The sequence below is a fragment of the Salmo salar genome, chromosome 25, assembly GCF_965601325.2.
Source record: "Salmo salar chromosome 25, fSalSal1, whole genome shotgun sequence".
Classification (NCBI taxonomy): domain Eukaryota; kingdom Metazoa; phylum Chordata; class Actinopteri; order Salmoniformes; family Salmonidae; genus Salmo; species Salmo salar.
The window spans coordinates 23,524,985-23,552,559 of NC_138315.1; the positions used below are offsets into that span (position 1 = coordinate 23,524,985).

At 43.0% G+C, this 27,575-nt stretch overlaps 1 protein-coding gene across 3 annotated transcripts in view; it reads left to right on the forward strand.

Annotated features, from left to right (window-relative positions):
* Positions 1–27,575, forward strand: part of LOC106586418 (semaphorin-5B) — a 199,172-nt gene that overhangs the window by 100,141 nt on the left and 71,456 nt on the right. For all 3 annotated transcript variants that reach the window (XM_045707609.2, XM_045707610.2, XM_045707612.2), the window contains exons 4-5: positions 5,608–5,707; positions 7,827–7,872. In XM_045707609.2, the coding sequence (XP_045563565.1) occupies positions 5,608–5,707; positions 7,827–7,872 (146 nt within the window). The remainder of the gene's footprint in view (positions 1–5,607; positions 5,708–7,826; positions 7,873–27,575) is intronic.

Sequence of the window (27,575 nt, forward strand, 5' to 3'; positions counted from 1 at the left end):
TATTTCACCACTATGGCCTATTTATTGCCTTACCTCCCTTATCTTACTACATTTGCACACATTGTATATATATTTCTCTATTGTCTGTATGTTTGTTTATCCCATGTGTAACTCTGTTGTTTTTGTCACACTGCTTTGCTTTATCTTGGCCACGTCGCAGTTGTAAATGAGAACTTGTTCTCAACTGACCTACCTGGTTAAATAAAAGTGAAATAAACACATTAAAAAAACTGCATTCTGCAGTGATACGCCATCCCATCTGGTTTGAGCTTAGTCCCACTATCATTTGTTTTTCAAAAGGACAACGACCCAAAACACACCTCCAGGCTGTGTCAGGGCTATTTGACCAAGAAGTAGAGTGATGGTGCTGCTTCAGATGACCTGGCCTCCACAATCACCCGACCTCAACCCAATTGGATGGTTTGGGATGAGTTGGACTGCAGAGTGAAGGAAAAGCACCCAACAACATGTGGTGTCAAGGCAAAGGGTGGCTACTTTGAAGACTCTAAAATCTCAAATATATTTTGATTTGTTTAAGATGATTCCATATGTGTTATTTCATAGTTTTGATGTCTTAATAAACCCTGGAGTGAGTAGGTGTGTCTAAACTTTTGGCGAATACTGTATACCTATTGATTCTTAAAGAATATAACTTATAAATGCCTCTTGAGCTTAGTTCAACTGTCATACACCTTCAGAACCCAAAATAGAAGATTGTATAACTCCTTTGTTTGTAAACAATGTTATTGTACAATATATCCTCAAAACATGGTTAAAACTATAATTTCTCATCGATTGTCAGTTCTTGCATCCATAGCTCTGTCTAGGAATTTTAGTCTACCGAAACATTGGTGAGTGCTTTGTTATTGTTTGAACTGCAGATTGTCCCTTTTAAAGTGTGTCTGCAAACATCTCAGTGATACCTGCCATGCTTAGTGGATGAGATACCATCAGCTCCATCATACACTCTTAGTGGATGAGATACCATCAGCTCCATCATACACTCTTAGATAAAAGGTGCTATTTAGAACTTAAAACGGTTCTTCGGCTGTCCCCATAGGAGAACCCTTTTGAAGAACCCTTTTTGGTTCCAGTTGGACCCTTTTTTTTGGTTTTTGTGAAAACCTTTCCACAGAGGGTTCTACATGGAAGTCAAAAGTGTTCAACCTGGAACCAAAAAGGGTTCTCCTATGGGGACATCCGCAGAACCCTTTTGAAACCCTTTATTCTAAGAGTGTATGATCACTCTGCTATTGTCTAGTTTTGTCTTAATAATCCATCCCTATGATTACTCTGCTTCCATCTCACTATGTCTTAATAAAGGATGCTCGGGATAATGGGGCCATATGATTCTAATCAATCCTAATGTAGTCTTTTCATTCGCTGGTTTAGTTAAAGCCTGTAATGTATTGGAAATCTGTGGGTCTAATTGGTTTTCCCAAGAGCTTTGCCAAGAATTCAGTTAAGTGTGAATTGTTATATCATCCCGGCTATGAATTTCCTCTCTCAAGCTGACAGTAAGGTTGTATTTTAGTTCACGATATCAGGAGAGAGATGAATCAGAATGAGCTTTCTTTTTTTTCTTTCATCTGTTTAGTTTAGTAATTTAAAAAAAATACAAGCACTCACTTCCTCCCTAAATGGCAAATGCATTTTGCAGCTTCTTGCAGTAACAAACTGAGGCTGTCCAAGGTTGTCTTGCAGGGGGCAAAAATTATCCCCATTATTTGTGGAAGAAATCGTTTAAGTCCACAATGAATTATGAAAATGTCTTTAAAAGGCTTTCTGCCATGTTATATGCTACTTAACACACAAAAATTATGAATCTAAGCATCCAACTGCTGCGATATTGTGTTCTACATCTAAAAATGTAAAATCCTATTCGCCTTACAATCTCCCATGTGGAGAAATCCATTTAGTAAACCCACGCTCAGGTCACATGGAGCTGGGCCCTTTTGGTAGAAAATGTTCTTTTTGTGTCTTTTTTCTTCTACACTAAATGACCCGCCACTCTACTGTGTGACTCCCTGTGACTCTGCTGGGAGAAATTGTTTTGATCTGTGAAAGCGAGTGCCAAATGTCTGAAATGGCGGGCGCTGTGGTTGGGAACCTGGCGTGTGTCCTGGAAGGAGTAGTTTTGACTGGGCGTTGTGTTGCATTAGGATCAGTATGCTTGATGTAGCTACGGACTTGATGTGGCTACAGCATTGTCCCTCTCTGCTGGATCCCACAGGGGGCTCAGAGCTCGGGGCACGGGGCAGAAGTGAGTAGAGCAGAGGAGGCTGCCAGTAACTGGACACAATCACAATCTTCTCAATAACTCATTCACTGCTGCTGCAAACCACAAAGCATAGGCCGTTTCTCACTAACAGACATCTGGGCCTCTCTTAGATGCTACTTCGTACATTTACATTATAGGCCTACTGAAACCATATGCAAAGGTGAAATCGGTGATGGTGTGCTGTTTGTTTCTATGACAATGTAAAGATACACTATGTTTTGTTGAACCTATAACAACCCAAAATAGATCATGACACCCATATCAAAGCAGAGGGTGTTTCCAGTGTGTTTTCAGGACATCTATTGTAACCCACTTCAATGTGAATTAGAAGTGTTCGTGTTCCGAATCTCTTTATTAGATTTATTTCAGACATTACTCATGCTGCTGTCACCTTTAATTTAACTCTACTGAACACGCTGCCCCAAGAGGCCAGGAGTTTGACAGATTCATCATGTTACAATATAGTAGAGAAACAGTCTCTGTGGTCCTTAATTAACTTAACTCTCTCTCTCTCTCTCTCTCTCTCAAAATGCAATTCAGTAGACTTTATTGACATGGCATGTTAAATTACTTACATTGTCAAAGTATACATATAACAAAAAATGGTGGGACCAACAGCAATAAGACATCAATACTAATAATAGTGGAAATGGGATTACTATTAACAGCAACTACAACAGCAATTTGAATGAGAATAACAATACATTAAAACAATAGTAGTAGACCAGTCTCAACATGACTGAGAAGACACATGACATGGTATGAAAGCCAAAACAAAACCAAAATGGGAGATATTATTGACATTACATTACAATTTTCACTCAGGTTGTGGCAGGGGACACATATTTGGCTTTTCACCTAATACATATTATTTATTTATTTTTCAATTTTTCAATTTTCAAATTCTTTATACTGAATGATAATTTTGGGAAAGAAAGATTTCTCTTAGGTCTGATTATTTGTCACAGTGTAATAGGAAATACAGCTCTCTCTCTACCCGTCCCCTGGAGCGGAGTGAGCACAGCCTGTCCTCTCTGGGCAGCCAAGTTTGCCTCTGATGACTGGTGTCTATAGCCAGACTGTACTCACTGAGTCTGTATCTAGTCAGTGTTTTCCTCAGTTTTCTATCAGTCACAGTGGTCAAATTCTCTGCCACCATGTACTGTCTGTTCAGAGCCAAATAGCATGGATTTTTACTTCTATTTTTTGTAGTGTCTTTCCAATAGGTGATATATTTTTATTTTTGCTTTATGATGATTTGGTTGTGCCAGATTTATATATATTTAATTTTTATTTCACCTTTGTTTAACCAGGTAGGTCAGTTGAGAACAAGTTCTAATTTACAACTGCGACCTGTCCAAGATAAAGCAAAGCAGTGGAGGAGGTGCTCTTATTCTCCATGGACTTTACAGTGTCCCAAAACTTATTGGAATTAGTGCTACAGGAAGCAGATTTTGGGGTTTGGTTTGGGTTTGGTTTGGTTTGGGTTAGTGAACTGAGCCTCAGAACCAGCTGACTGAGGGAGCTCTTCTCTTGTTTCATCTCTTGACATTGTAGGGCTGTGTGATTAAATGTTTTAGGGGCTGCTTGTTTTTAGATGGTGGTACAATTTGATGGCAATTTTTTTCTATTCGATTGTCCCAATTCTGCTCTACGTGTTATTTTGGGTTTTTCTTTGCACTTGTAATACAGTCTTGCAAAACTCTGCATTGAATGTTTGTCCCATTTGGTAAATTCATTATTAGAGATGGGACCCCATACTTTGCTGCCAAAAATAGCAATTGGTTCTAGAACTTTGTTTCTCAGCTCGATTACAGCCATATGAACGCTACCTGTGTTGCTGATATCTAGTCCTAGATATGTGTAGTTTTTGGTTTGTTCTAATTGAACTGTGTCCAATTACAATTTATATTTGTGATCCTGATTTCCTGACCTTTTTTGGAATATCATTATATTCAGGGTTTTTAGGTTAACTGTTAAAGCCCAGGTCTGACAGAACCTGTGCAGATGATCTAGATGCTGCTGTAACTCCTCCTTACTGGGAGACAGTAGCACCAGGTCATCTGCGTACAGCAGACACTTGATTCAGTGTTATGTAGGGTGAGACCAGGTGCTGCAGATTCTTCTGATGTTTTTGCCAATTCATTAATGTAGATGTTAAATAGTGTTGGACTTATTGTGCAACCCTGTTTCACTCCACGTCGCTGAGAGAAGAAGTCTGTTTGCTTGTTGCCAATTTTAACCGCACATTTGTTTTTAGGTTACATTGATTTAATAATAGTTTATAAAAAATACCTTTGTGCCAAATTGAATCAAATGCTTTCTTGAAGTCTACAAAACACGAGTAGATTTTGACATTGTTTTGGTTTACTTGTTTGTCAATTAGAGTGTGGAGGGTAAGTGCTGTTCCTTTTTTGTTCTTAGGGTGTGTTTGTATTGCTTCAGTGTTTCCCCATATTGAAGGCATATATTTTTGTTGCCTGGTTCTGTGTTTTTGACTAGATATGTTTTTCAATGACTTCCTTAGATGTTTTGCAATCATTCTCAAACCATTTTTCATTATCTATTCTTTTTGGTTTGCTCTTATATTTATTTAGATTAGCCAAGGAGGCTAATTTGTCAAATATAAAGTTTATGTTCCAAACGGCCAAATGTACACCTTCATTGCTGTAGGAGAATGTTAAGGCTAAAAAGTTGTCCAGGAGAGATTGTATTTTTTGGCTACTAATTGCTTTTTGGTAGATGTCTGTACTGTTTGCACTCCATCTATAGGCCTGTTTAGTACCATGTCATTTACTGGGCCGTGAAGCTTCATGGTTAGATTCCACTCTTCTCAGATACACTGTGATCTGAGAGAGGTGTTAGTGGGCTGAGGGGTGGTGGTGTATGTGGGAAGGGAAAGGTTGTTGCTTCTCGGTAGGTGTTTATCCCCATGACTGTTACGTGTCTAGCTCTTCTGCTGTTCTAGCATTGAGGTCTCCACAGACCAGTACGTTGCCTTGGGCCTGAAAGTGACTAGTCTCCCCCTCTAGAATGGAGAAACTATTTTCATTGAAGTAGGGTGACTGAGGGGGGAATGTATGTGGCACAGAGGAAGATGTTTTTATCTGTTAAGATAACCTCCTTGTTGATTTTGAACCAGATAAAGAATTCTACTGTTAATCAATTCGATTGAATGAATTAGTTCTGATTCATACCATATTAGCATTCCCCCTGAGTCTCTGCCCTGTGTGATTCCTTTTCATTTGGTGATTCCTTATTGTAATGTATAATTTTGTGATTCCTATTAAATCGCTCTCATTCCCTACTTTCTTCCTCTCTTTCAGCCCTGAGTCCTTGGATCACTATATTCTCCCATCCGGATGTGAGAGACTACTCTCAACTGACCCTTGACCTGACCAGGAATGAGTTGATAGTGGGGGCAAGGTAAGAATGCATTCCTTAATTTACCCCTTATTCATTCCTTAATTAATCCCTTATTAATTTGTTCATTGATCCCTTATTCATTCCTTAATTTATCCCTTATTAATTTGTTCATTTACCCCTTATTCATTCCTTAATTTATCCCTTATTCATTTGTTCATTTACCCCTTATTCATTCCGTAATTTATCCCTTATTCATTTGTTCATTTACCCCTTATTCATTCCGTAATTTATCCCTTATTCATTTGTTCATTGATCCCTTATTCATTCCTTAATTTATCCCTTATTAATTTGTTCATTTACCCCTTATTCATTCCTTAATTTATCCCTTATTCATTTGTTCATTTACCCCTTATTCATTCCGTAATTTATCCCTTATTCATTTGTTCATTGATCCCTTATTCATTCCTTAATTTATCCCTTATTCATTTGTTCATTGATCCCTTATTCATTCCTTAATTTATCCCTTATTAATTTGTTCATTTACCCCTTATTCATTCCTTAATTTATCCCTTATTCATTTGTTCATTGATCCCTTATTCATTCCTTAATTTATCCCTTATTCATTTGTTCATTGATCCCTTATACATGTGTTAATGTACCCTTATGCAAAACACTGCCTGGCCCTATACTGCACTGCTGCTGACAATTGGAGATTCATCATTTAAAAGTGATAATCATGTATCAGTGTTTTTTTTTTTTATGAGCATAGCTGTCATTCATATTCCATTCACCCAGCTCAATGTAACATCGATAGGTTTAGGCTACTACATGATACTCTAATTTTCCCTATACCCATCATGAGGTTGCTACAACCTAGCCAATGAATGAAAGTTTACAACGTAGGTGCACAGGTAGAGAGAAATATTAGAGTAATCAAGGTGACAGTGACACATTCAATACCACCTTACACATTCTTGCCGGCATCTAGCTGATCTGGATGTAATCATTAGTCCAACAGTGGCAAAAGAGAGTTTCTATTGGACAAATTCAGGTATGTTTATCCCCTTTTGGTTCCGTTTGGTTCCGTTTAACAAATGTTTTTCAACAGAATCTGTTTGAATGGATAAACCCCTGATCATATCATAACCGCTAACCACTACATACAGCCTACATCGTTGTCACCATATTAGTTAATGTCATGGTCAACATAGCTACTAGAACTAATGCGTTACTAAACCAGCTACAATCATGCAGTACAGTCAGTATGCAGTTTAGCAGTTACACCGGCGGTCCCAGTGATAATAAATTAATAAAACCAAACGCTTACCTTGACTTGGAAGAGTTCCAGTGTTGGCTAGCCATAGCCAGCTAGCTAGCATAGCTTATATCTCTGTTTGAGTCGGCTAAACTAGTTAGCTGCATTTGTTAGCTAAGTGAAAGTGAAAAAATACTATGAAATACAGCTAGCTCTGTTGCTTCTCCTTCGTTTTTAAGAAATGAATTTATTCTGAACTGTTCAACTATTGTCTTTCTCTCTCTTTGAGTCAACTACTCACCACATTTTATGCACTGCGGTGCTAGCTAGCTGTAGCTTATGCTTTCAGTACTAGATTAATTCTCTGATCCTTTGATTGGGTGGACAACATGTCAGCTCATGCTGCAAGAGCTCTGATAGATTGATGGGCGTCCTCTGGAAGTTGTAATAATTGCTGCGTAAGTCTATGGAAGGGGTTGAGAACCATGAGCTTCCTAGGTTTTGTATTGAATTCAATGTACCCAGAGGAGGACAGAAGCTAGCTGTCCTCCGGCTACACCATGGTGATACCCTACAAAGTGCTGTTGAGGCTACTGTAGATATTCATTGCAAAACAGTGTGTTTTTATCAACTATTTGGTGATGTGAATATATTTAGTATAGTTTCAATATTTTTTGGAGGAGCCTCCACTGTAATATAGTCTTTTGAGACTTGTTGGATAGGGCCTGGTGTGGAGTTTGGCAGCTGGAGTATTTGAAACGACTTCAAGTTTCAGAGAGTTCTTATGTGACTACATAATATCAGTGTCCTGAGTTGAACTCACTGTAAGGAAAAAAAACACACAACTGCCACGTAAACTAAGTGTTTATTAAGTTTATAACTGTTTAAACTAACTTATTTCCTCTCCCTGTTGATTTTACACAGAAACTTCCTCTTCAGATTGAGCCTCAACAATGTGTCTCTCATCCAGGTAAGCTGAGCTTCCAACCCACCTCTTCCTCTCCTCTCCCCTATCCCTGTGTGTGTGTGTGTGTGTGTGTGTGTGGTCCACTGGTGGATAACAACTCACGCTCAACCGTCCACAGCCAGTGTTCCTCTTTTGCTGGGCTCTCAGACCTGCCTCTCTTCTCCTCTTTATCTTTCTCTACTCCTCTCTCTACTCCTCTGGTCTGCTGCTCCTCTCTTTAACTTTCCTGGCAACAGTCAGACAGCGTTGGCTTGCTGTTATTGATTCTGTGGTTTTGGGACTGGAGTGTTTTCAGCTCCTCGAATGGGGTGGGATGGAGAAAGAGTGTGATTAATTGTGTGCGTGTGTGTGTGTGTGTGTGTGTGTGTGTGTGTGTGTGTGTGTGTGTGTGTGTGTGTGTGTGTGTGTGTGTGTGTGTGTGTGTGTGTGTGTGTGTGTGCGTGCATATACTATACGTGTCTGTGTTGACGTGTATCCTTGCCTGCCTGTGTGCGTGCGTGTTTCAGTCCGGTCTCAGGTGGGTGGAGAGGAGAGGCATGTCTCCATGGTAATGTGATGTCTTTATGGAGGTAGCTACTGTTACATTTTACATTGATATTTTAGTCATTTAGCAGACAGAGCGACTTACAGTAGTGAGTGCATACATTTTCATACTTTTTTCGTTCTGGTCCCCCGTGGGAATCGAACCCACAACTCTGGCGCTGCAAGAGCCATGCTATACCAATTGAGTTTACAGTGGGCCTACTGTACTGAAGGCTCATGTGGTGATATGGGACCGGTCTAAAAGTTGTAGAGCTTGATAGTGTACATCAGACACACTAAACACCTTGGGTTCAAATACAGTACCAGTCAAAAGTTTGGACACACCTACTCATTCAAGGGTTTTTCTTTATTTTTACTATTTTCTACATTGTAGCCACCCTTTTGCCTTGATGACAGCTTTGCATACTCTTGGCATTCTCTCAACCAGCTTCATGGGGAACGCTTTACCAACAGTCTTGAAGGAGTTCCCACATATGCTGAGCACTTGTTGGCTGCTTTTCCTGTGGTCCAACTCGTCTCAGACCATCTTAATTGGGTTGAGGTCGGGTGATTGTGGAGGCCAGGTCATCTGAAGCAGCACCAATACTCTACTTCTTGGTCAAATATCCCTGACACAGCCTGGAGGTGTGTTGGGTCATTGTCCTGTTGGAAAAAAAGCACAAGCCAGATGGGATGGCGTATCGCTGCAGAATGCTGTGGTAGCCATGCTGGTTAAGTGTGCCTTGAATTCTAAATAAATCACAGACAGTGTAACCAGCAAAGCAATCCCACACCATCACACCTCCTCTTCCATGCTTCACGGTGGGAACCACACATGCGGAGATCACCCGTTTACCTACTTTGCGTCTCACAAAGATACGGCGGTTGGAATATGGACTCATCAGACCAAAGGTCTAATATCCATCGGTCTAATATCCATTGCTCGTGGTTCTTGGCCCAATCAAGTCTCTTCTTCATATTGGTGTCCTTTAGTAGTGGTTTCTTTGCAGCAATTCGACCATGAATGCCTGATTCACGCAGTCTCCTCTGAACAGTTGATGTTGAGATGTGTCTGTTACTTGAACTCTGTGAAGCATTTATTTGGGCTGCAATCTGAGGTGCAGTTAACTCTAATGAACTTGTCCTCTGCAGCAGAGGTAACTCTGGGTCTTCCTTTTCTGTGGCGGTCCTCATGAGGGCCAGTTTCATCATAGTGCTTGATGGTTTTTGCAACTGCACTTGAAGAAACTTTCAAAGTTCTTGTAATGTTCCACATTGACTGACCTTCATGTCTTAAAGTAATGATGGACTGTCATTTCTCCTTGTTTATTTGAGCAGTTCTTGCCATAATATGGACTTGGTCTTTTACCAAATAAGGCTATCTTCTGTGTACCACCCCTACCTTGTAACAACACAACTGATTGACTCAAACGCATTAAAAAGGAAAGAAATTCCACAAATTAACTTTTATCAAGGCACACCTGTTAATTGAAATGCATTCCAGGCGACTACCTCAAGAAGCTGATTGAGAGAATGCCAAGTGTGTGCAAAGCTGTCATCAAGGCAATGGGTAGCTACTTTGAAGAATCTCAAATATAAATATACACTGCTCAAAAAAATAAAGGGAACACTTAAACAACACAATGTAACTCCAAGTCAATCACACTTCTGTGAAATCAAACTGTCCACTTAAGAAGCAACACTGATTGACAATAAATTTCACATGCTGTTGTGCAAATGGAATAGACAACAGGTGGAAATTATAGGCAATTAGCAAGACACACCCAATAAAGGAGTGGTTCTGAAGGTGGGGACCACAGACCACTTCTCAGTTCCTTTGCTTCCTGGCTGATGTTTTGGTCACTTTTGAATGCTGGCGGTGCTTTCACTCTAGTGGTAGCATGAGACGGAGTCTACAACCCACACAAGTGGCTCAGGTAGTGCAGCTCATCCAGGATGACACATCAATGCGAGCTGTGGCAAGAAGGTTTGCTGTGTCTGTCAGTGTAGTGGCCAGAGCATGGAGGCGCTACCAGGAGACAGGCCAGTACATCAGGAGACATGGAGGAGGCCGTAGGAGGGCAACAACCCAGCAGCAGGACCGCTACCTCCGCCTTTGTGCAAGGAGGAGCAGGAGAAGCACTGCCAGAGCCCTGCAAAATGACCTCCAGCAGGCCACAAATGTGCATGTGTCTGCTCAAACGGTCAGAAACAGACTCCATGAGGGTGGTATGAGGGCCCGACGTCCACAGGTGGGGGTTGCGCTTACAGCCCAACACCGTGCAGGACGTTTGGCATTTGCCAGAGAACACCAAGATTGGCAAATTCGCCACTGGCGCCCTGTGCTCTTCACAGATGAAAGCAGGTTCACACTGAGCACGTGACAGACGTGACAAAGTCTGGAGACGCCGTGGAGAACGTTCTGCTGCCTGCAACATCCTCCAGCATGACCGGTTTGCCGGTGGGTCAGTCATGGTGTGGGTGACATTTCTTTGGAGGGCCGCACAGCCCTCCATGTGCTCGCCAGAGGTAGCCTGACTGCCATTAGGTACCGAGATGAGATCCTCAGACCCCTTGTGAGACCATATGCTGGTGCGGTTGGCCCTGGGTTCCTCCTAATGCAAGACAATGCTAGACCTCATGTGCTGGAGTGTGTCAGCAGTTCCTGCAAGAGGAAGGCATTGATGCTATGGACTGGCCCGCCCGTTCCCCAGACCTGAATCCAATTGAGCACATCTGGGACAACATGTCTCGCTCCATCCACCAACGCCATGTTGCACCACAGACTGTCCAGGAGTTGGCGGATGCTTTAGTCCAGGTCTGGGAGGAGATCCCTCAGGAGACCATCCGCCACCTCATCAGGAGCATGCCCAGGCGTTGTAGGGAGGTCATACAGGCACGTGGAGGCCACCCACACTACTGAGCCTCATTTTCACTTGTTTTAAGGACATTACATCAAAGTTGGATCAGCCTGTAGTGTGGTTTTCCACTTTAATTTTGAGTGTGACTCCAAATCCAGACCTCCATGGGTTGATAAATTGGATTTCCATTGATTATTTTTGTGTGATTTTGTTGTCAGCACATTCAACTATGTAAAGAAAAAAGTATTTAATAAGATTATTTCTTTCATTCAGATCTAGGATGTGTTGTTTAAGTGTTCCCTTTATTTTTTTGAGCAGTATATTTTGATTTAACACTTTTTTTCACACCATGACTCCGTATGTGTTATTTCATAGTTTTGATGTCTTCACTATTATTCTACAATGTGGAAAATAGTACAAATAAAGAAAAACCCCGGAATGAGTAGGTGTGTCCAAACTTTTGACCAGTACTGTAGTTCGAAATCTTTCAAATACTACAGCTGTACTGGCCTGGCAAGATGGTACGCTCAAAGTATTTGAAAGAAGATGAATACTATTTAAACCCAGTTCTGCCTAATACTAGAAGAGGAAAGGGGTTGAGTGAGATGAGTGAAGGCTGTATGTTTGGCCTGATTCTACAGCACTATAGCACTACAGCCTATTCCACTACACTGAGATGTGTGTATGAAAGCATGTCACCACCCAGTCTTGGGATTCTCTGACAAAGTGCTCTTTCAGAACAGTCACAGCATAGTGACATAATATGTGAGCAGCTGCCACCAGTGTGCCAAAGTCAATGTCAATGTGGGCTTTGTTTTGGTGCTCTTGTTGTCTTGTTTTTGAATGTGGAAGAGGACTGGGGTTCGTAGGGTTTACTTTTGTTTAATCTGAGTTTCACCAACTGAGTTCCTCTACTCTGTAAAATGGTTCTGGCAGTCCTGAATCAAACGCCCATCTTTCAACATCTATATCCCTCTTTCCTGGCATGCACACAGACACACGCACGCACACAGACACACATACTTCCTTGGCTTTTATTGAGCTGGGGGATAAAGAAAGTGGCTCCCTCTTCGCTCTGTTCTAGCTGGAGGTGTCGCTAGGCGTGCCAGGGCCCAAATCGACGAGTACAGAACATTGCTGCTGCCCACTTAATAGGAGGAGAGGATCTGAGCCTGCCAGTATGCCTAAACAGATGAAAGAGATGGAAGGACGCTGCTTCAAACTACCCCTCCACCTCCTCTCCTCTCCTGCCTGTTAGCCTGTTAACCAGTAACCACCCCTGCAAAGCAGGAGAGAGCGATACAATCCAATCCTGGGGGACCACAGTGTTGGCTGGCCTGAAATGACCTGAAATGGAGGTCATGTATTGAAATGGGGTGAAAGTCAGTCTACGTTACCTTCTGTCCTCTAGTTTGAAATGAGTCACTGATTGGTTGAGAAGTAACTGGAGCAAGTAACAACCACAAAGCAGTATTCTGTGTTGCAGACCTATTCATATACTGAACAAAAATATAAACGCAACATGTAAAGTGTTGGTCCCATGTTTCATGAGCTGAAATAAAAATCCCAAAAAGCTTATTTCTCTCATAATTTTGGGCACAAATTTGTTTATGTCCCTGTTAGTGAGAATTTCTCTTTTACCAAGATAATCCATCCACCTGACAGGTGTGGCATATCAAAATGCTGATTAAACAGCATGATCATTACACAGGTGCACCTTGTGCTGGGGACAATGAAAGGCCACTTATGTCTCCAAGTTTTGAGGGAGTGTGCAATTGGCATGCTGACTAATTGAATGTTAATTTCTCTACCATAAGCTGCTTCCAATGTCGTTTTAGAGAATTTGGCAGTGCGTCCAACCGGCCTCACAACCGCAGACCACGTGTCACCACGCCAACCCAGGACCTCCACATCCGGCTTCTTCACCTGTGGGATCGTCTGTAGGGGGTTGGGGGAGGGTGCTGAGGCATATTTCTGTCTGTAATAAAACCCTTTTGTGGGGAAAAACTTATTCTGATTGGCTAGGCCAGGCTCCCCAGTGGGTGGGCCTGGCTGCCAAGTGGGTGGGCCTCCTGCCCAGTCATGTTTAATCCGTAGATTAGGGCTTAATTTATTTATTTATATTGACTTGAATTCCTTATATGAACTGTTACTCAGTGAAATTCTTTGCCATTTTTGCATGTTGCGTTTATATTTTTGTTCGTTAAACATTTTGATGGAAGTCCCGTCTTTATCCAAGCAGACCCATTATCACTGTAACCCATCCTCTCTCTCTCTCTCTCTCTCTCTCTCTCTCTCTCTCTCTCTCTCTCTCATTCTCCCGCACCTTACCTCCCACCCACACACCCTATTTCCTTCCTTCTTTCCTTCTCTCTCTTTCTCACTTTTTTCCCCCTCCCTCTCTCTGTGATGCTATTAGAGTCACCCTGTGTGTTGCCTAGAGGACTATAGGGCCCAGTACCCTGCCCTGAACTTAGTCACTGTTATTAGCAGGCTACCTCCCAGTACTCTACCCTGCACCTTAGAGACTGCTACCCTATACAGAGTCATTGAACACTGGTCACTTTAATGTTAACATACTGTTTTACCCACTTCATATTTATATTCTATATTGTAGTCAAGGCTCATCCTATATAAATACTGCTGTTAACAGCGTTTCTATTCGTATACTGTCCATACTGTCTATACACACATTATATATGTACAATTCAATACGATGGTGCTGGAGAAGAAAGCAGACGTTTTACATGCCCCCCAACCGATTGTGTTTTTTGGTTTGTTTATTTGCATTGTTCGTAACTTATCTTTTTACTTATTTTGTACATAATGTTGCTGCTACAATCTCTTATGACCGAAAATAACTTCTGGACATCAGGACTGCGATTACTCACCATGAATCGGCAGAATCCTTTTTTTCTTTTAACGAGGCCGACGCTAATGATATACTGCTTTCTCGGGAACAGGCCCAGATCCCCGTAATTTGCGTGAAGAGGAGGCGGAGAAAAAGGGGCCAGAGGGTGGGCTGCCTTCTGAGAATTTGTAGGTGATCAAATAAACCCCCACTTCCTTCCATTCTGCGAGCAAACGTGCAATCTCTGGAGAATAAAATAGACGACCTACGTGGAAGACCAAAGGGACATTCAAAACTGTAATACCTTATGCTTCACGGAGACGTGGCTGAACGACGACACTGTCAACATACAAGCTGGCTGGTTATACACTGCACCGGCAGGATAGAACAGCAGCGTCTGGTAAGACAAGGAGCGGCGGACTATGTATTTTTGTAAATAACAGCTGGTGCACGATATCTAAGGAAGTCTCGAGCTGTTGCTCACCTGAGGTAGAGTATCTCATGATAAACTGTAGACCACACTACCTACATAGAGTTTTGATCTGTATTTTTCGTAGCTGTTTACATACCACCACAGTCAGAGGCTGGCACTAAGATAGCATTGAATGAGCTGTATTCCGCCATAAGCAAACAAGAAAACGCTCACCCAGAGGCGGTGCTCCTAGTAGCCGGGGACTTTAATGCAGGGAAACTTAAATCTGTCTTACAAAATTTCTATCAACATGTTAAATGTGCCACCAGAGGAAAAAAAAATTCTGGACCACCTTTACTCCACACACAGAGACACATACAAAGCTCTTCCTCGCCCTCCATTTGGCAAATCTGACCATAGTTCTATCCTCCTGATTCCTGCTTACAAGCAGAAATGTAAGCAGGAAGCACCAGTGACTAGATCAATAAAAAAGTGGTCAGATTAAGCAGATGCTAAACTACAGGATGGTTTTGCTAGCACAGACTGGAATATGTTCCGGGATTCCTCCGATGGCATTGAGGAGGACACCACATCAGTCATTGGCTTCATCAATAAGTGCATCGACGACGTCGTCCCCACAGTGACTGTACGTGTATATACCCCAACCAGAAGCCATTGATTACCGGCAACATCCGCACTGAGCTAAAGGCTAGAGCCTCCGCTTTCAAGGAGCGGGACTCTAACCCGGAAGCTTATAAGAAATCCCGCTATGCCCTCCGACAAACCATCAAACAGGCATAGCATCAATACAGGACTAAGATCGAATCGTACTACATTGGCTCTGAAGCTCGTCGGATGTGGCAGGCACTTGCAAACCATTACAGACTACAAAGGGAAGCACAGCCGATAGCTGCTCAGTGACACGAGCCTACCAGACGAGCTAAACTAGTTCTATGATCAATTCGAGGCAAATAACACTGAAACATGCATGAGAGCACCAGCTGTTCTGAAGAATTGTGTGATCACGCTCTCTGCAGCCGATATGAGTAAGACCTTTAAACAGATAAACATTCACAAGGCTGCAGGGCCAGACGGATTACAAGGACATGTACTCCGAGCATGCACTGACCAACTGGCAAGTGTCTTCACTGACATTTTCAACCTCTCCCTGTCCGAGTCTATGATAGCAACATGTTTGAAGCAGACCACCATAGTCCCTGTGCTCAAGAACACGAAGGTAACCTGCTTAAATGACTACCGACCCGTAGTACTCACGTCTGTAGCCATGAAATGCTTTGAAAGGCTGGTCATGGCTCACATCAACACCATTATCCCAGAAACCCTCAACCCATTTTAATTTGCATACCGCAGCAACAGATGCACAGATGATGCAATCTCTATTGCACTCCACCGCCCTTTCACATCCGGACAAAAGGAACACCTATGTGAGAATGCTATTCATTGACTACAGATCAGCATTCAACACCATAGTGCCTTCAAAGCGCATCACTAAGCTAAGGACCCTGGGACTAAACACCTACCTCTGCAACTGGATCCTGGATTTCCTGACGGGCCGCCCCAGGTGGTAAGGGTAGGTAACAACACATCCGCCACGCTGATCCTCAACACAGGGGCCCCTCAGGGGTGCGTGCTCAGTCCCCTCCCGTACTCCCTGTTCACGCATGACTGCCCTGCCAGGCACGACTGCAGTGGTAGGCCTGATCACCGACAACAATGAGACAGCCTATATGGAGGAGGTCAGAGACCTGACCGTGTGGTGCAAGGACAACAATCTCTCCCTCAACGTGATCAAGACAAAGGAGATGATTGTGAACTATAGGAAAAGAAGGACCGAGCACGTCCCCATTCTCATCGACGGGGCTGTAGTGGAGCAGGTTGAGAGCTTCAAGTTCCTTGGCGTCCACATCACAACAAACTAACATGGTCCAAGCACACCAAGACAGTCGTGAAGAGGGCATGACAAAACCTATTCCCCCTCAGGAGACTGAAAACATTTGGCATGGGTCCTCAGATCCTCAAGAGGTTTTACAGCTGCACCATCGAGAGCTTCCTAACATATCGCATTACTGCCTGGTATGGCAACTGCTCGGCCTCTGACCGCAAGGCACTACAGAGGTTAGAGGGTATGGCCCAGTACATCACCCAGGACCTCTATACCAGGCAGTGTCAGAGGAAGGCCCTAAAAATTGTCAAAGACTCCAGCCACCCTAGTCATAGACTTTTCTCTCTGCTACCAAACGGCAAGCGGTACTGGAGCGCCAAGTCCAGGTCCAAGAGGCTTCCAAACATCTTCTACCCCCAAGACATAAGACTTCCAAACATCTAACCAAATGGCTACCCAGACTATACATTGCCCCCCCCCCCCCCTTCTACGCTGCTGCTACTCTCTGTTATTATCTATGTATAGTCACTTTAATAACTCTACCTACATGTACATATTACCTCGACATCAGTGCCCCCGCACATTGACTCTGTACCGGTACCCCTTGTATATAGCCCTGCTATTGTGGCTCAGTTGGTAGAGCATGGTGTTTGCAACGCCAGGTTTGTGGGTTCGATTCCCACGGGGGACCATTACGGAGGGAAAAAAAATGTATGAAATGTATGCATTCACTACTGTAAGTTGCTCTGGATAAGAGCGTCTGCTAAATGACTAAAATGTGAAATGTACAGCTGCTCTTTAATTATTTATTCTTCTCTTACTTTTTTTTCTTTTTAGGTATTTTCTCAATCTACATTGTTGGTTAAGGGCTTGTAAATAAGCATTTCACTGTAAGGTCTACATCTGTTGTATTCGACGCATGTGACAAATACAATTTAATTTAATTGTATGTTTTTTGCATCTGCATTTGAAGAAACTTTCAAAGTTCTTGAAATTTTCCGCATTGACTGACCTTCATGTCTTAAATTAATGATGGACTGTCATTTCTCATTGCTTATTTGAGCTGTTCTTGTCATAATAGGAACTTGGTATTTTACCAAATAGGGCTATCTTCTGTATACCACCCCTACCTTGTCACAACACAGCTCATTGACTCCAACGCATTAAGGAAAGAAATTCCACAAATTAACTTTTAACAAGGCACACCTGTTAATTGAAATGCATTCCAGGTGACTACCTCATGAAGCTGGTTGAGAGAATGCCAAGAGTGTGCAAAGAATGTCAAGGCAAAGTGTTATTATGTGTTATTTCATAGTTTTGATGTCTTCACTATTATTCTACAATGTAGAAAATAGTAAAAATAAAGAAACTCAGGAATGGGTAGGTGTGTCCAAACTTTTCACTGGTACTGTATATATACACTACCAACTGAACAAGAAGACAAGTACATTAGTGTCTAGTTTGAGAAACAGACACCTCAAGTACTCAACTGGCAGCTTCATTAAATAGTCCCCGCAAAACACCAGTCTCAACGTCAACAGTGAAGAAGCAGGATGCTGGCCTTCTAGGCAGAGTTCCTGTGTCAGTGTTCTTTTGCCCATCTTAATCTTTTCTTTTTATTGGCCAGTCTGAGGTATGGCTTTTTCTTTGCAACTCTGCCTAGGAGCCAGCATCCTGCAGTCGCCTCTTCCCTGTTGACGTTGAGACTGGTGTTTTGCGGGTACTATTTAATGAAGCTGCCAATTGAGGACTTGTGAGGCGTCTGTTTCTCTAAATAGAAAGTCCAAACGGTACAAGACGATAGGCAGGCTCGAGGTCAGGACCAGGCAGAGTGGTCAGGTCGGCTGGCTCAGAGTCAGGACAAGTAAGGGTCAAAACCAGGAGGATGAGAAAAGAGAGACTGGGAAAAGCAGGAGCTGAGATACAAAAAACGCTGGTTGACTTGACAAACAAGACGAACTGGCACAGAGAGACAGGAAACACAGGGATAAATACACCGGGGATAATAAGCGACACCTGGAGGGGGTGGAGACAAGCACAAGGACAGGTGAAACAGATCACGGCGTGACAGTAGTACACAGCGTTGTACGAGATCTTCAGTTTCTTGGCAATTTCTCTTCATTTCTCAGAACAAGAATAGACTGACAAGTTTCAGAAGAGAGTTCTTTGTTTCTAGCCATTTTGAGCCTGTTATTGAACCCACAAATGCTGATGCTCCAGATACTCAACTAGTCTAAAGGCCAGTTTTATTGCTTCTTTAATCAGAACAACAGTTTTCATCTGTGCTAACATAATTGCAAAAGGGTTTTCTAATGATCAATCAGCCTTTTGAAATTATTAACTTGGATTAGCTAACACAACGTGCCATTGGAACACAGGAGTGATGGTAGCTGATAATGGGCCTCTGTACGCCTATGTCGATATTCCATAAAAAAGTCAGCTGTTTCCAGCTACAATAGTCATTTACAACATTAACAATGTCTACACTGTATTTCTGATCAATTTGATGTTATTTTAATGGACAAATTTTTTTGCTTTTATTTCAAAAACAAGATCATTTCTAAGTGACCACAAACTTTTGAACGGTAGTGTATGTATATTTTGTTTTATATTCGGGACTCTGACATTACTCGTTCTGATATTTCTTAATTTGTTTGTTTTCCTTTTTTTTCTCGATTTTTGTCTATGGTTAGGTATTACTGCACTTTTGGAGCTAGAGATATAAGTATTTGGCTGAACCTGCGATAACATCTGCAAAATATGTGTATACGACCAATAAAAGTTGATTTGATTTTATAATGGAGAGAGAGAGACAGTGACAGAGCTCACCTTTCCATGCCAAACACGAAGCACCTGGCAGGCGAGATCAGTAGGAAAGAGGGGGGAGGACAGACCTAGCTCTTCCCTGTGCTGTGCTCGTGGGGGGGGTCCTGATGCTTCCGTGGCTTTGAGGGCATGCCCAGGCCATTTTAACAGACACCTGTGAGAACACCTGTCATTGCCATTAGTGGGCAGGCAAGCATGGAGGGGAGAGAGGGAGGGAGAGAGGGAAAGTGAGAAAGAGGAACAGAGGGAGGGGAGAGAGATGGGAGGAGAGGTAGGGGGAGAGGAAAGAGCGAGAGGGAGATAAAGAAGAAGAGAGGGAAGTCTTTCTTTCACCACTGTCCAACTAAGCATTCCCCATCTGGCTTTCTGGCCAGCCCAACACACACCTAACCCAGCATGACACCTAACCTGCACAGGACACATCCATGGAATGCCTTCAAAAGATCTGAATGGATTTTATAGCCCACCTCTTGTCTTTATGGAGGAGTAGCTACTTCTGCCAAACTGCAGAAATCGAAAGAATTTTCCCTGATACCGATAGAATGCGCCCACACACACACACACACTTGGAGCTCTCAGCTCTGTGTGTATAGGAGTCTGAGCTGGTAGGTGTTGTGGAGGGTGTATATAAATGAATGATCTCCTTTGTCATCTAAACAAACACATACACACACACATGCACGCACACACATAGGAGGTGGACCATCCGATGGGATCACTGTGTCCTTCTCAGGTAAAAAACAAAGACACTGAACATCTGAGACTATCGTCAGTGCTCTTCTTCCTGGAAAGTATCTCACCCCCCCGCTTCTCTCTTTCTGTGTTTCTCTCTCTCCATCTCGCCCCCCTCTCTCTGTGTTTCTCTCATCCTCTCTCTGTAGGGGAGAGTGAATGAGGGATGTGAATGTGGTGAGGGGAATGTGATTTTCTGATTGAGTCCCACCCACACGCTCTGTCCTCTTGGCCCCTGCTGAAAGTATGTTTCTGTGATGTAGACTGCCTGCTCCACCAGTGGGCCTGCTCACAGGAACAATAAAACAGCAGAAAGCGGGAGGGAGAGAGAGCGACAGAGAGAGAGACTGTTTCCTTCATCTGCGTTCCTCTTTTAGTGTTTGTTTCCCTTTGGAGCATGTCATTCAGATAGGCCAGATGTCTCTGTGTAGGTACTACAGGCAGGTACAGTATTTAGAGTTTTTGTCTTTTAGAGTTTTTGTCTTTTGATCTGGAGAGTCTGGTCTGTGCTTCCTTCGCTTCACGTTGAGGTGATGGTCTGGTCAGTTTGCTTATTTGTACCAAGAATACCACATTTTCTGCCTTGTCTTCTCACTGCTTGTAGCTCAAAGCCCACTCACTCACACATTCCTTCATGCAGTGGTGGAAAAAGTACTCAATTCTCCTACTTGAGTAAAAGTAAAGATACCTTAATAGAAAAGTGAAAGTCACCCAGTAAAATACTACTTGAGTAAATGTCAAAGTATTTGGTTTTAAATATACTTAAGTATCAAAAGTAAATGAAGTAATTTAAAATTACTTATATTGTAGTGAAGTTGTCAAAATATAAATAGTAAAGTACAGATACCCCAAAAAACTACTTAAGTAGTACTTTAAAGTATTTTTACTTAAGTACTTTACACCATTGCCTTCACGTTACATAGGGCATGACAGTGGCTGTATAATGTCGTCTTCATACAACCACATGTCAGTATAGTGTGCTAAGTGGGAGTTACAGAGCATGCAATATCTTCTGGCTTGACTTGACCCTATAGCCTACTGGTGTAGGAGAAGTCAGGGATGGGAACGTCATTCCACTGACATGGATGGAGAGAGGGGTTTGTGAGTCTAGGTGGGAGATAGGAGAAGAGGTGAGGAGATTAGGAGTTTGTGAATGTAGGTTGAAAATGAAGGGAGATGGGAGGGATGAAGGGTTTGTGAATGAAGGTTGGATGTTGGAGATAGAGTGAGAAGGGGAAAAGGAGAGGTGAGAAGGTGTGTTTAGGCCAGCTGAGCTTCCTTGTGAGAGGTAATAGTTGAGCTCTGCAGGGTTGGAATGTAAACAGCCTGGGCCTGCAGGAGCATACAGTCTGAAGGGAGATACAGCCCTCTACAGCCAGCAGAACCAACCACACAATCCGTCTCTATCACCATCCCTTTTTATTCATCTTTACCTCTATAACTTATTCCACATCTCTCTCTCTTTCTAGAACTAAACTCTCCCTCTCCCCTACCCTCCCCTCTTTCTCTCCCCCTCTCCCCTCCCCTCTCTCTCTCTCTGTTTTTTCTCTCTAGAACTAACTATCGATCTTTGTATCTCTCTACTCGCTCTCTATATCTCTCTCCAACCAAACTTCTTTGAAACTGATAGAACTTACTTCAACCCATCAGGGTACCTTAACCTAGCCCTGCCATGCCGCTAATAGCACAGCCTTGGGGACGTCAATTTGTTTTCCAAGTCAAACTCCAGGCCAACTAAGACGTACTGTTTTCTCAGCCTCACTCTTCAGCCAGCTTGTCCTCTCAATCGTCCGCCGAGTGTCTTTTTGGGTCAAGAGTCACTCTGTCCCACGTGACTGGAATGAAAATTCCAGTGGGATATTTTTCCAAACATGGAGGGGAAGGTAGTTATTTTATTCTACTCTCCCTCACCATTTTTGTTTTAGACAACTGTGGTTTTGTGTTCTCTCGTTCAGTTTAATCTGATCTCTTGAATGTTCCTCAAGGAGAATTTGTTTGCATTATAAAAAGTAATAACAAATATTGAATTGGAGAGTCAGGTATCTACATTTATATTTACACATGTGGATGGCAACTGAGATGATCTAGTCTGAGGTGCATACCTCAGAGATGTTGTTCACCCACCTGAACCATTCTCTCAGATGATGATGATGATGATAGATAGAGAGAGAGAGAGAGAGAGAGAGAGAGAGAGAGAGAGAGAGAGAGAGAGAGAGAGAGAGAGAGAGAGAGAGAGAGAGAGAGAGAGAGAGAGAGAGAGAGAGAGAGAGAGAGAGAGAGAGAGAGAGAGAGAGAGAGAGAGAGAGAGAGAGAGAGAGAGAGAGAGAGAGAGAGAGAGAGAGAGAGAGAGAGAGAGAGAGAGAGAGAGAGAGAGAGAGAGAGAGAGAGAGAGAGAGAGAGAGACTGTTGAAGTCTTCAGAGCGGTAAATAAAGTGTTTAGTTCAACTTGTATTTCTGTCTCTTTAAGCTCCAAAAGACACACATTTAATCTGACCCGGTGGCTCTCATGTTGAACTGCATTCTTCCGTTCAGCATGGCATAGCAGCTGCCATTTCTGATGATTGTTTTCCTCCTCCGTAAATGTAAGGAAGGTATTGCAGGGAGTGTTTTTGTGATTATCTCTTTCCTTTTGAAAATACAGGGTAGTGTGCCCATTCTCTCTCCAAAATGCCCCAATTTCAATAACCATTATCCCAAATATCAGGCAGACGTTTTGTTTGGGAGAAGCGAGAAAGAAATCCATTCAGGTCAATTTCTCTCTATTGTTGTCCTTATTTTCCACAAGATACTTTTCAGTTTCTACAGATAATGTTTTAGAGCATCTTGAGAAACGGGTAACCTTGTGCACTGCTGAGACCCAGATCTGTCTTCAGACCAGTCATTAACAAGGTCCTGTTTAGAGAAGCTAGAGAGGACTTTCAATTTGCTGGACCCAGACCAGTTTGGCCCCAATTGGCCAACGGTATGTCCCATGGCTCTTCCCAAACACCAGGGCTCTTTCTCAATTCATCTTTCCACAATTCCTCACTTCCTCTTTCCTAACCTTCCCAACTGTATTGAAGGTGAAGGTCCCTTCCCACAGACCTTCTCCTACAATGCCTTTTGGGAAGAGGTGATGCAAGAAGATGTGTGGAATTGAGGAAAGATTAATTGAGAAAGAGCTCTGGCCTTATAGAATCCGATGTGACTGACTGAGTCATAAGGAAGCTGAAAGCTGTTGTCGGTCATTGGGGGAAAGCCTTGTTTGACTTGCTGGTATTGTTCTGTCCCAGGATGCATTGTTTTAGGCTGTGAGGACCAAGGTCAGGGGAGTAGAGGTGACCTCTGAACTATATCTTCCCCAAACAACAGGATGTTTTCTCTTCAAACTCCCTGATCAACAGAGGTTTGTGGGAAACTCTATAGACTCGAGAAGGAAAATAAATAATTTTCTCTTGTTTAGATTTACTTACTTATGTAAACTTCTTGAAGTAGTTTGTTGAAGGACGGAGAAGAACAAAATGACATCTGGTTGTTTGAAACATCTTGACATGAAGATGCAAAGACTCTGAAAGGTATCAAATCAAAATAAAATAAATGTCACATGCGCCGAATACAACAACTGTAGACTTTACCGTGAAACGCTTACTTATGAGCCCTTTCCCAACAATACAGTTAAAAAGTAAGAACATTAGCAAATAGATTAAAACAATATATTAACACAATGAAATAAAAATAACTTGGCTATATACAAGGAGTACAGAGTCAGTGTACTGGGGTGCGAGGTTGTTGGGGTTATTGATTGAGGTAATATGTACATGGAGGTTTGGGTAGGTGATTGGTTGAAGTACTATGTACATGTAGGTAGGTATCCGGTCTTTCACAGGCACAAATATGAATTGCGTTGGTGTAAGTCTTGCCCATAGCCAGACGGTGTATTTTGGGGTTAAAGTCTTCACTTTCTGGTGTCCTCATCAACAATGCCCCTCACAAACAACTGTAAATTATGACAGTGGATAGGGGCAGTCTGGTATTATAAAGAGAGTAGAGGGTGAAAATATGGCTGACGCATTATGTGTGTGTGTGTGTGTGTGTGTCTTGAGCTTCCCTTATTAGATGTTCACACCCTGCAATTGTCCTCACAAGCACCCAGCTCCAGCCCCAGCTCCATGACCCGGAGTTTGATGAGTCACGCCTGATATCATTCACCCAGACTCATGATCACATTTTCCTGCTGCAATTTCAAAAGAGATTGAATAATTGATGTGGTCTTTGTCAGAATGGGAAGATAATCTGTGGCCTACAGTGCCAGATAGGGACAAGTCATCTGCTAATGTCTCACAGCAGGGCCGTGCGTGTGTGTGTGTGTGTGTGAGAGTGCGTGTGTGAGAGTGCGTGCTTTTGCGAGTGTATGTGTGTGTCAGCGTGTGTGCTGAGGGATGATCCAAGATGGTGCAGCTAATCAAGGAGACGGCCCAGCCGGCCTGTTTCTGCCTCATCTCTCCTCTGATGTAGAGTAATGGCCTGTAGGAGGCTGTAGGAGGCACCACTGGGGCAGAGAGGAGCTATCGTGCACCACACTCACAGATTGAAGTCATCATTCACCCACTCTTACTGGATAGGATACTGCCCCTAGCCCCCTTCACAAGGGTGCTGAGGGAGCTGGGAGTTGCTACAGATGTACATGAGTGGTGACAGAATGGTGTTCTCAGATGGTTTACTGTCCCCTCTATCTCTTTCTCCATTTCTCTCTCTCTGCATCGCTCTCTCACTCCCTCTCTCTCTCTTTCCTGTGTACATATTGGGTCAGAACAGCTGTGGCACTTCAAAGATTGTCTACTTTACGGACAAACACACGAGCACACACACTCAGGGAGGAGGAGAGGGCCCAGTAGAGGGCTGGAGTGCACAGCACAGGGAGGAGGTGGGCAGCAGAGGAGGGCTGGAGGAGTGCACGGGGGAGGGGAGCATATCTGCGCCCTCTTGTGTAGGGATCAGTGTTCATGGACAATGAGGCAGAGCCATTGAGAGTCCTGTCACATCCGTCAGTAGGGCAGGGGGGAGAGGGCGGGACTGGTGAGTGGACAGGGGACAGGGTGAATGAAGAGGGGAGAAGGGGAAGGAGAGGAGTGGAGGGAGTATGGGATGGAGGAAATGGAGGGGAGGGGGGTCGGTTGGAGCCTGAATAGGGTACTCTGTAAGAGGACGAAGCAGAACGGGATGCTGGCCCATTGAAGTGAGGGGACATTGGAGCAGAGCAGAGTACAGCTAGCAGGCTATAACATGCTAGCAGGCTATAACATGCTGTACAGAGCTGGATGATCTCTGCCTCCTCTCCACACTTTCATCCCAGATCAGTATGCAAATAATGTTCCCTACTCTTCACGTCAAAGGAGGAAGAGGTTCGACAGAGATTTTGAGGTTGAGTCAAGGATATAGGGAGGGAAATAGATTTAACAGTACATAGATTCAACAGCAAATATATTCTCAGTCCACTAAATACATTTGTAGAGTCTATATTGGTACGAAGGTACGTGTACAAGGTAAGTCCACAAGAGTCAATGTACATACAGTTCACTGCATGGTCCCAAGCTATCAGTGGTTGTGATCGTAGTACTAAATACTGTACTCGTAGCCTACTAAAACCAAGCAAACCAACTGATATGTTCTGTTGTGGCAAAATGGTTCTGTTACAGTCTAATGCTATGTAAATGCTTGAGTTGAAAAGTACTATATATATATATATATGTGTGTGTATGCATGTATGTATGTGTGTATGTATGTGTGTATATATATACACACTGTATCAACTGGTATTTTCCATAGCTGTCCACTATCCTCTTCACACACCGCACAAAGGCGTGATTTGCTGCTCCCTCCTTATCGCTTTGGGCACTAGAGGCCCAGCTCAAGGCCAAATTCTTCTTCATACTGAATAGGCTTTAAAAAACAAATCACTTCCTTCTCTTAGACATGTAGGCTAGGAGAGGCAAGCAGCTCGTTGTGTAAAATAAGTGTATAATGACTGTGTGACTCTGTAACTTTTGAGTTCCTCTCCTGTTTATCCCGAGAGTGATCTCCCTTGCAATTGCTTGAATAAACTCTTACTGCTGATAAAGAAGTGCTGCCTGATTCCTGGAGTAAGTTTTTGTCAACACTCCTCTACAGACACATTTATTCCTCATATTTACAAACCATAATTAATAGTCAACATGATTGTTGTCATATGTCACTGAACGACAGAGTCTTATCTACAGAGTGCCATCCATGTTTAAGGAAGAGCCATTTCCCATCTCTTTAACTGTCTGGCTCACTGTTAGCGGTTTGTTTCATTAGCATTTATTACTTCCTCTGTAAAAATAGAATTAATTTCCCTCCCAAACATAATTTCTCGGCTGTAAAAGTGATGAATCCTCCATCCACTCACTAATTGTACTTTCAGCTATTTTATTTGCCCATGAAAAATCCATGATTTTTTTTTTTGTATTCGGGTTGCCGAGGGCAGAATACTTATTGCCTTCAAAAGTGGCAAAGTGGCAAAGTTGGAGAAATGAGGTGTCACACTTGGGTTTGAGGGTAAGTAGACAGTGTTGTTGGAGGCACATTGTTGTTGGCCCTACTAATAGAGGAGATGCATCCGAGAGTGCTGCCGCAATTTATCAGCAAATCAGTCCAGGTCTGGAATAATTGACTTCATTTAGACTTCATTTAACTTCATTTCGTTTTTTAGTAATGGCCATTTTCTATTCCTCAAACCAATGTGTTATAGTCCTCTTCAAACTGGCATGTCGAGTGAATGACTTGTTGAAATGATGTTTCTTCTCTTAGTCTTACTTTAAAATGTCAGTAGCTCAATTTAACAAAAAAATCATCCAAAATGTAATGTCAAACTCATATAACAGGATTAGGAAACTGGTGTAGAATACTTTGTATTGGACATGAACAGTGATATTGACATGTCCTCCACCTCTCCTCATCACTATGTCATATATCATTATTTCTAAATGAACACTTGTAGTTGGAACTGTAACACAGGTTCAAGCCTCTACACTGTGACATCATTCCACCACTGCCTTGAGGCCCTATGGGCCCGCTCACAGACAGACATACAGTCCAAACCGCTCCATCCAGCCCAGCCCGGGCAGGCAGGAATTGTACAACCGTCACCCCACTCAGAGTGCCTGTCACAGCTGGGGGGTAGAGCGATGGTGGTATTGGTATTCGGAGTGCATGGGCCCTGTGGTATTCAGAGTAGGACTGGCTTTGACCTGGCTTTGTTCCATACCGGGGTGAAGAGAGGGAGTGGCGGTAGGGGCGAGGGGTCAGGGGTTAAGCCGATGGGATCCTCGGTTTGGGGCCTCGCTGAGAAAAGATGGTAATGACCTGAACGATGATTCACCACATAGGCATCCATCACACACCAACCTCCCATTGAGACAAACAGAGCTACGGCAGTGGAAGGAGGGGTGTGAATGTGTGAGTGTTTTGAATCACGTCATCTCAGCACTGCTAGCGCGGGGGTTTGCGTGATGGTATTTGAAGAGCTTGTTGACTGTCATGGTGGTAGAGTAACGCCTTCATATGAGGGTAATAAAAAGCTTCTGTTTTTCTTTTTCCATT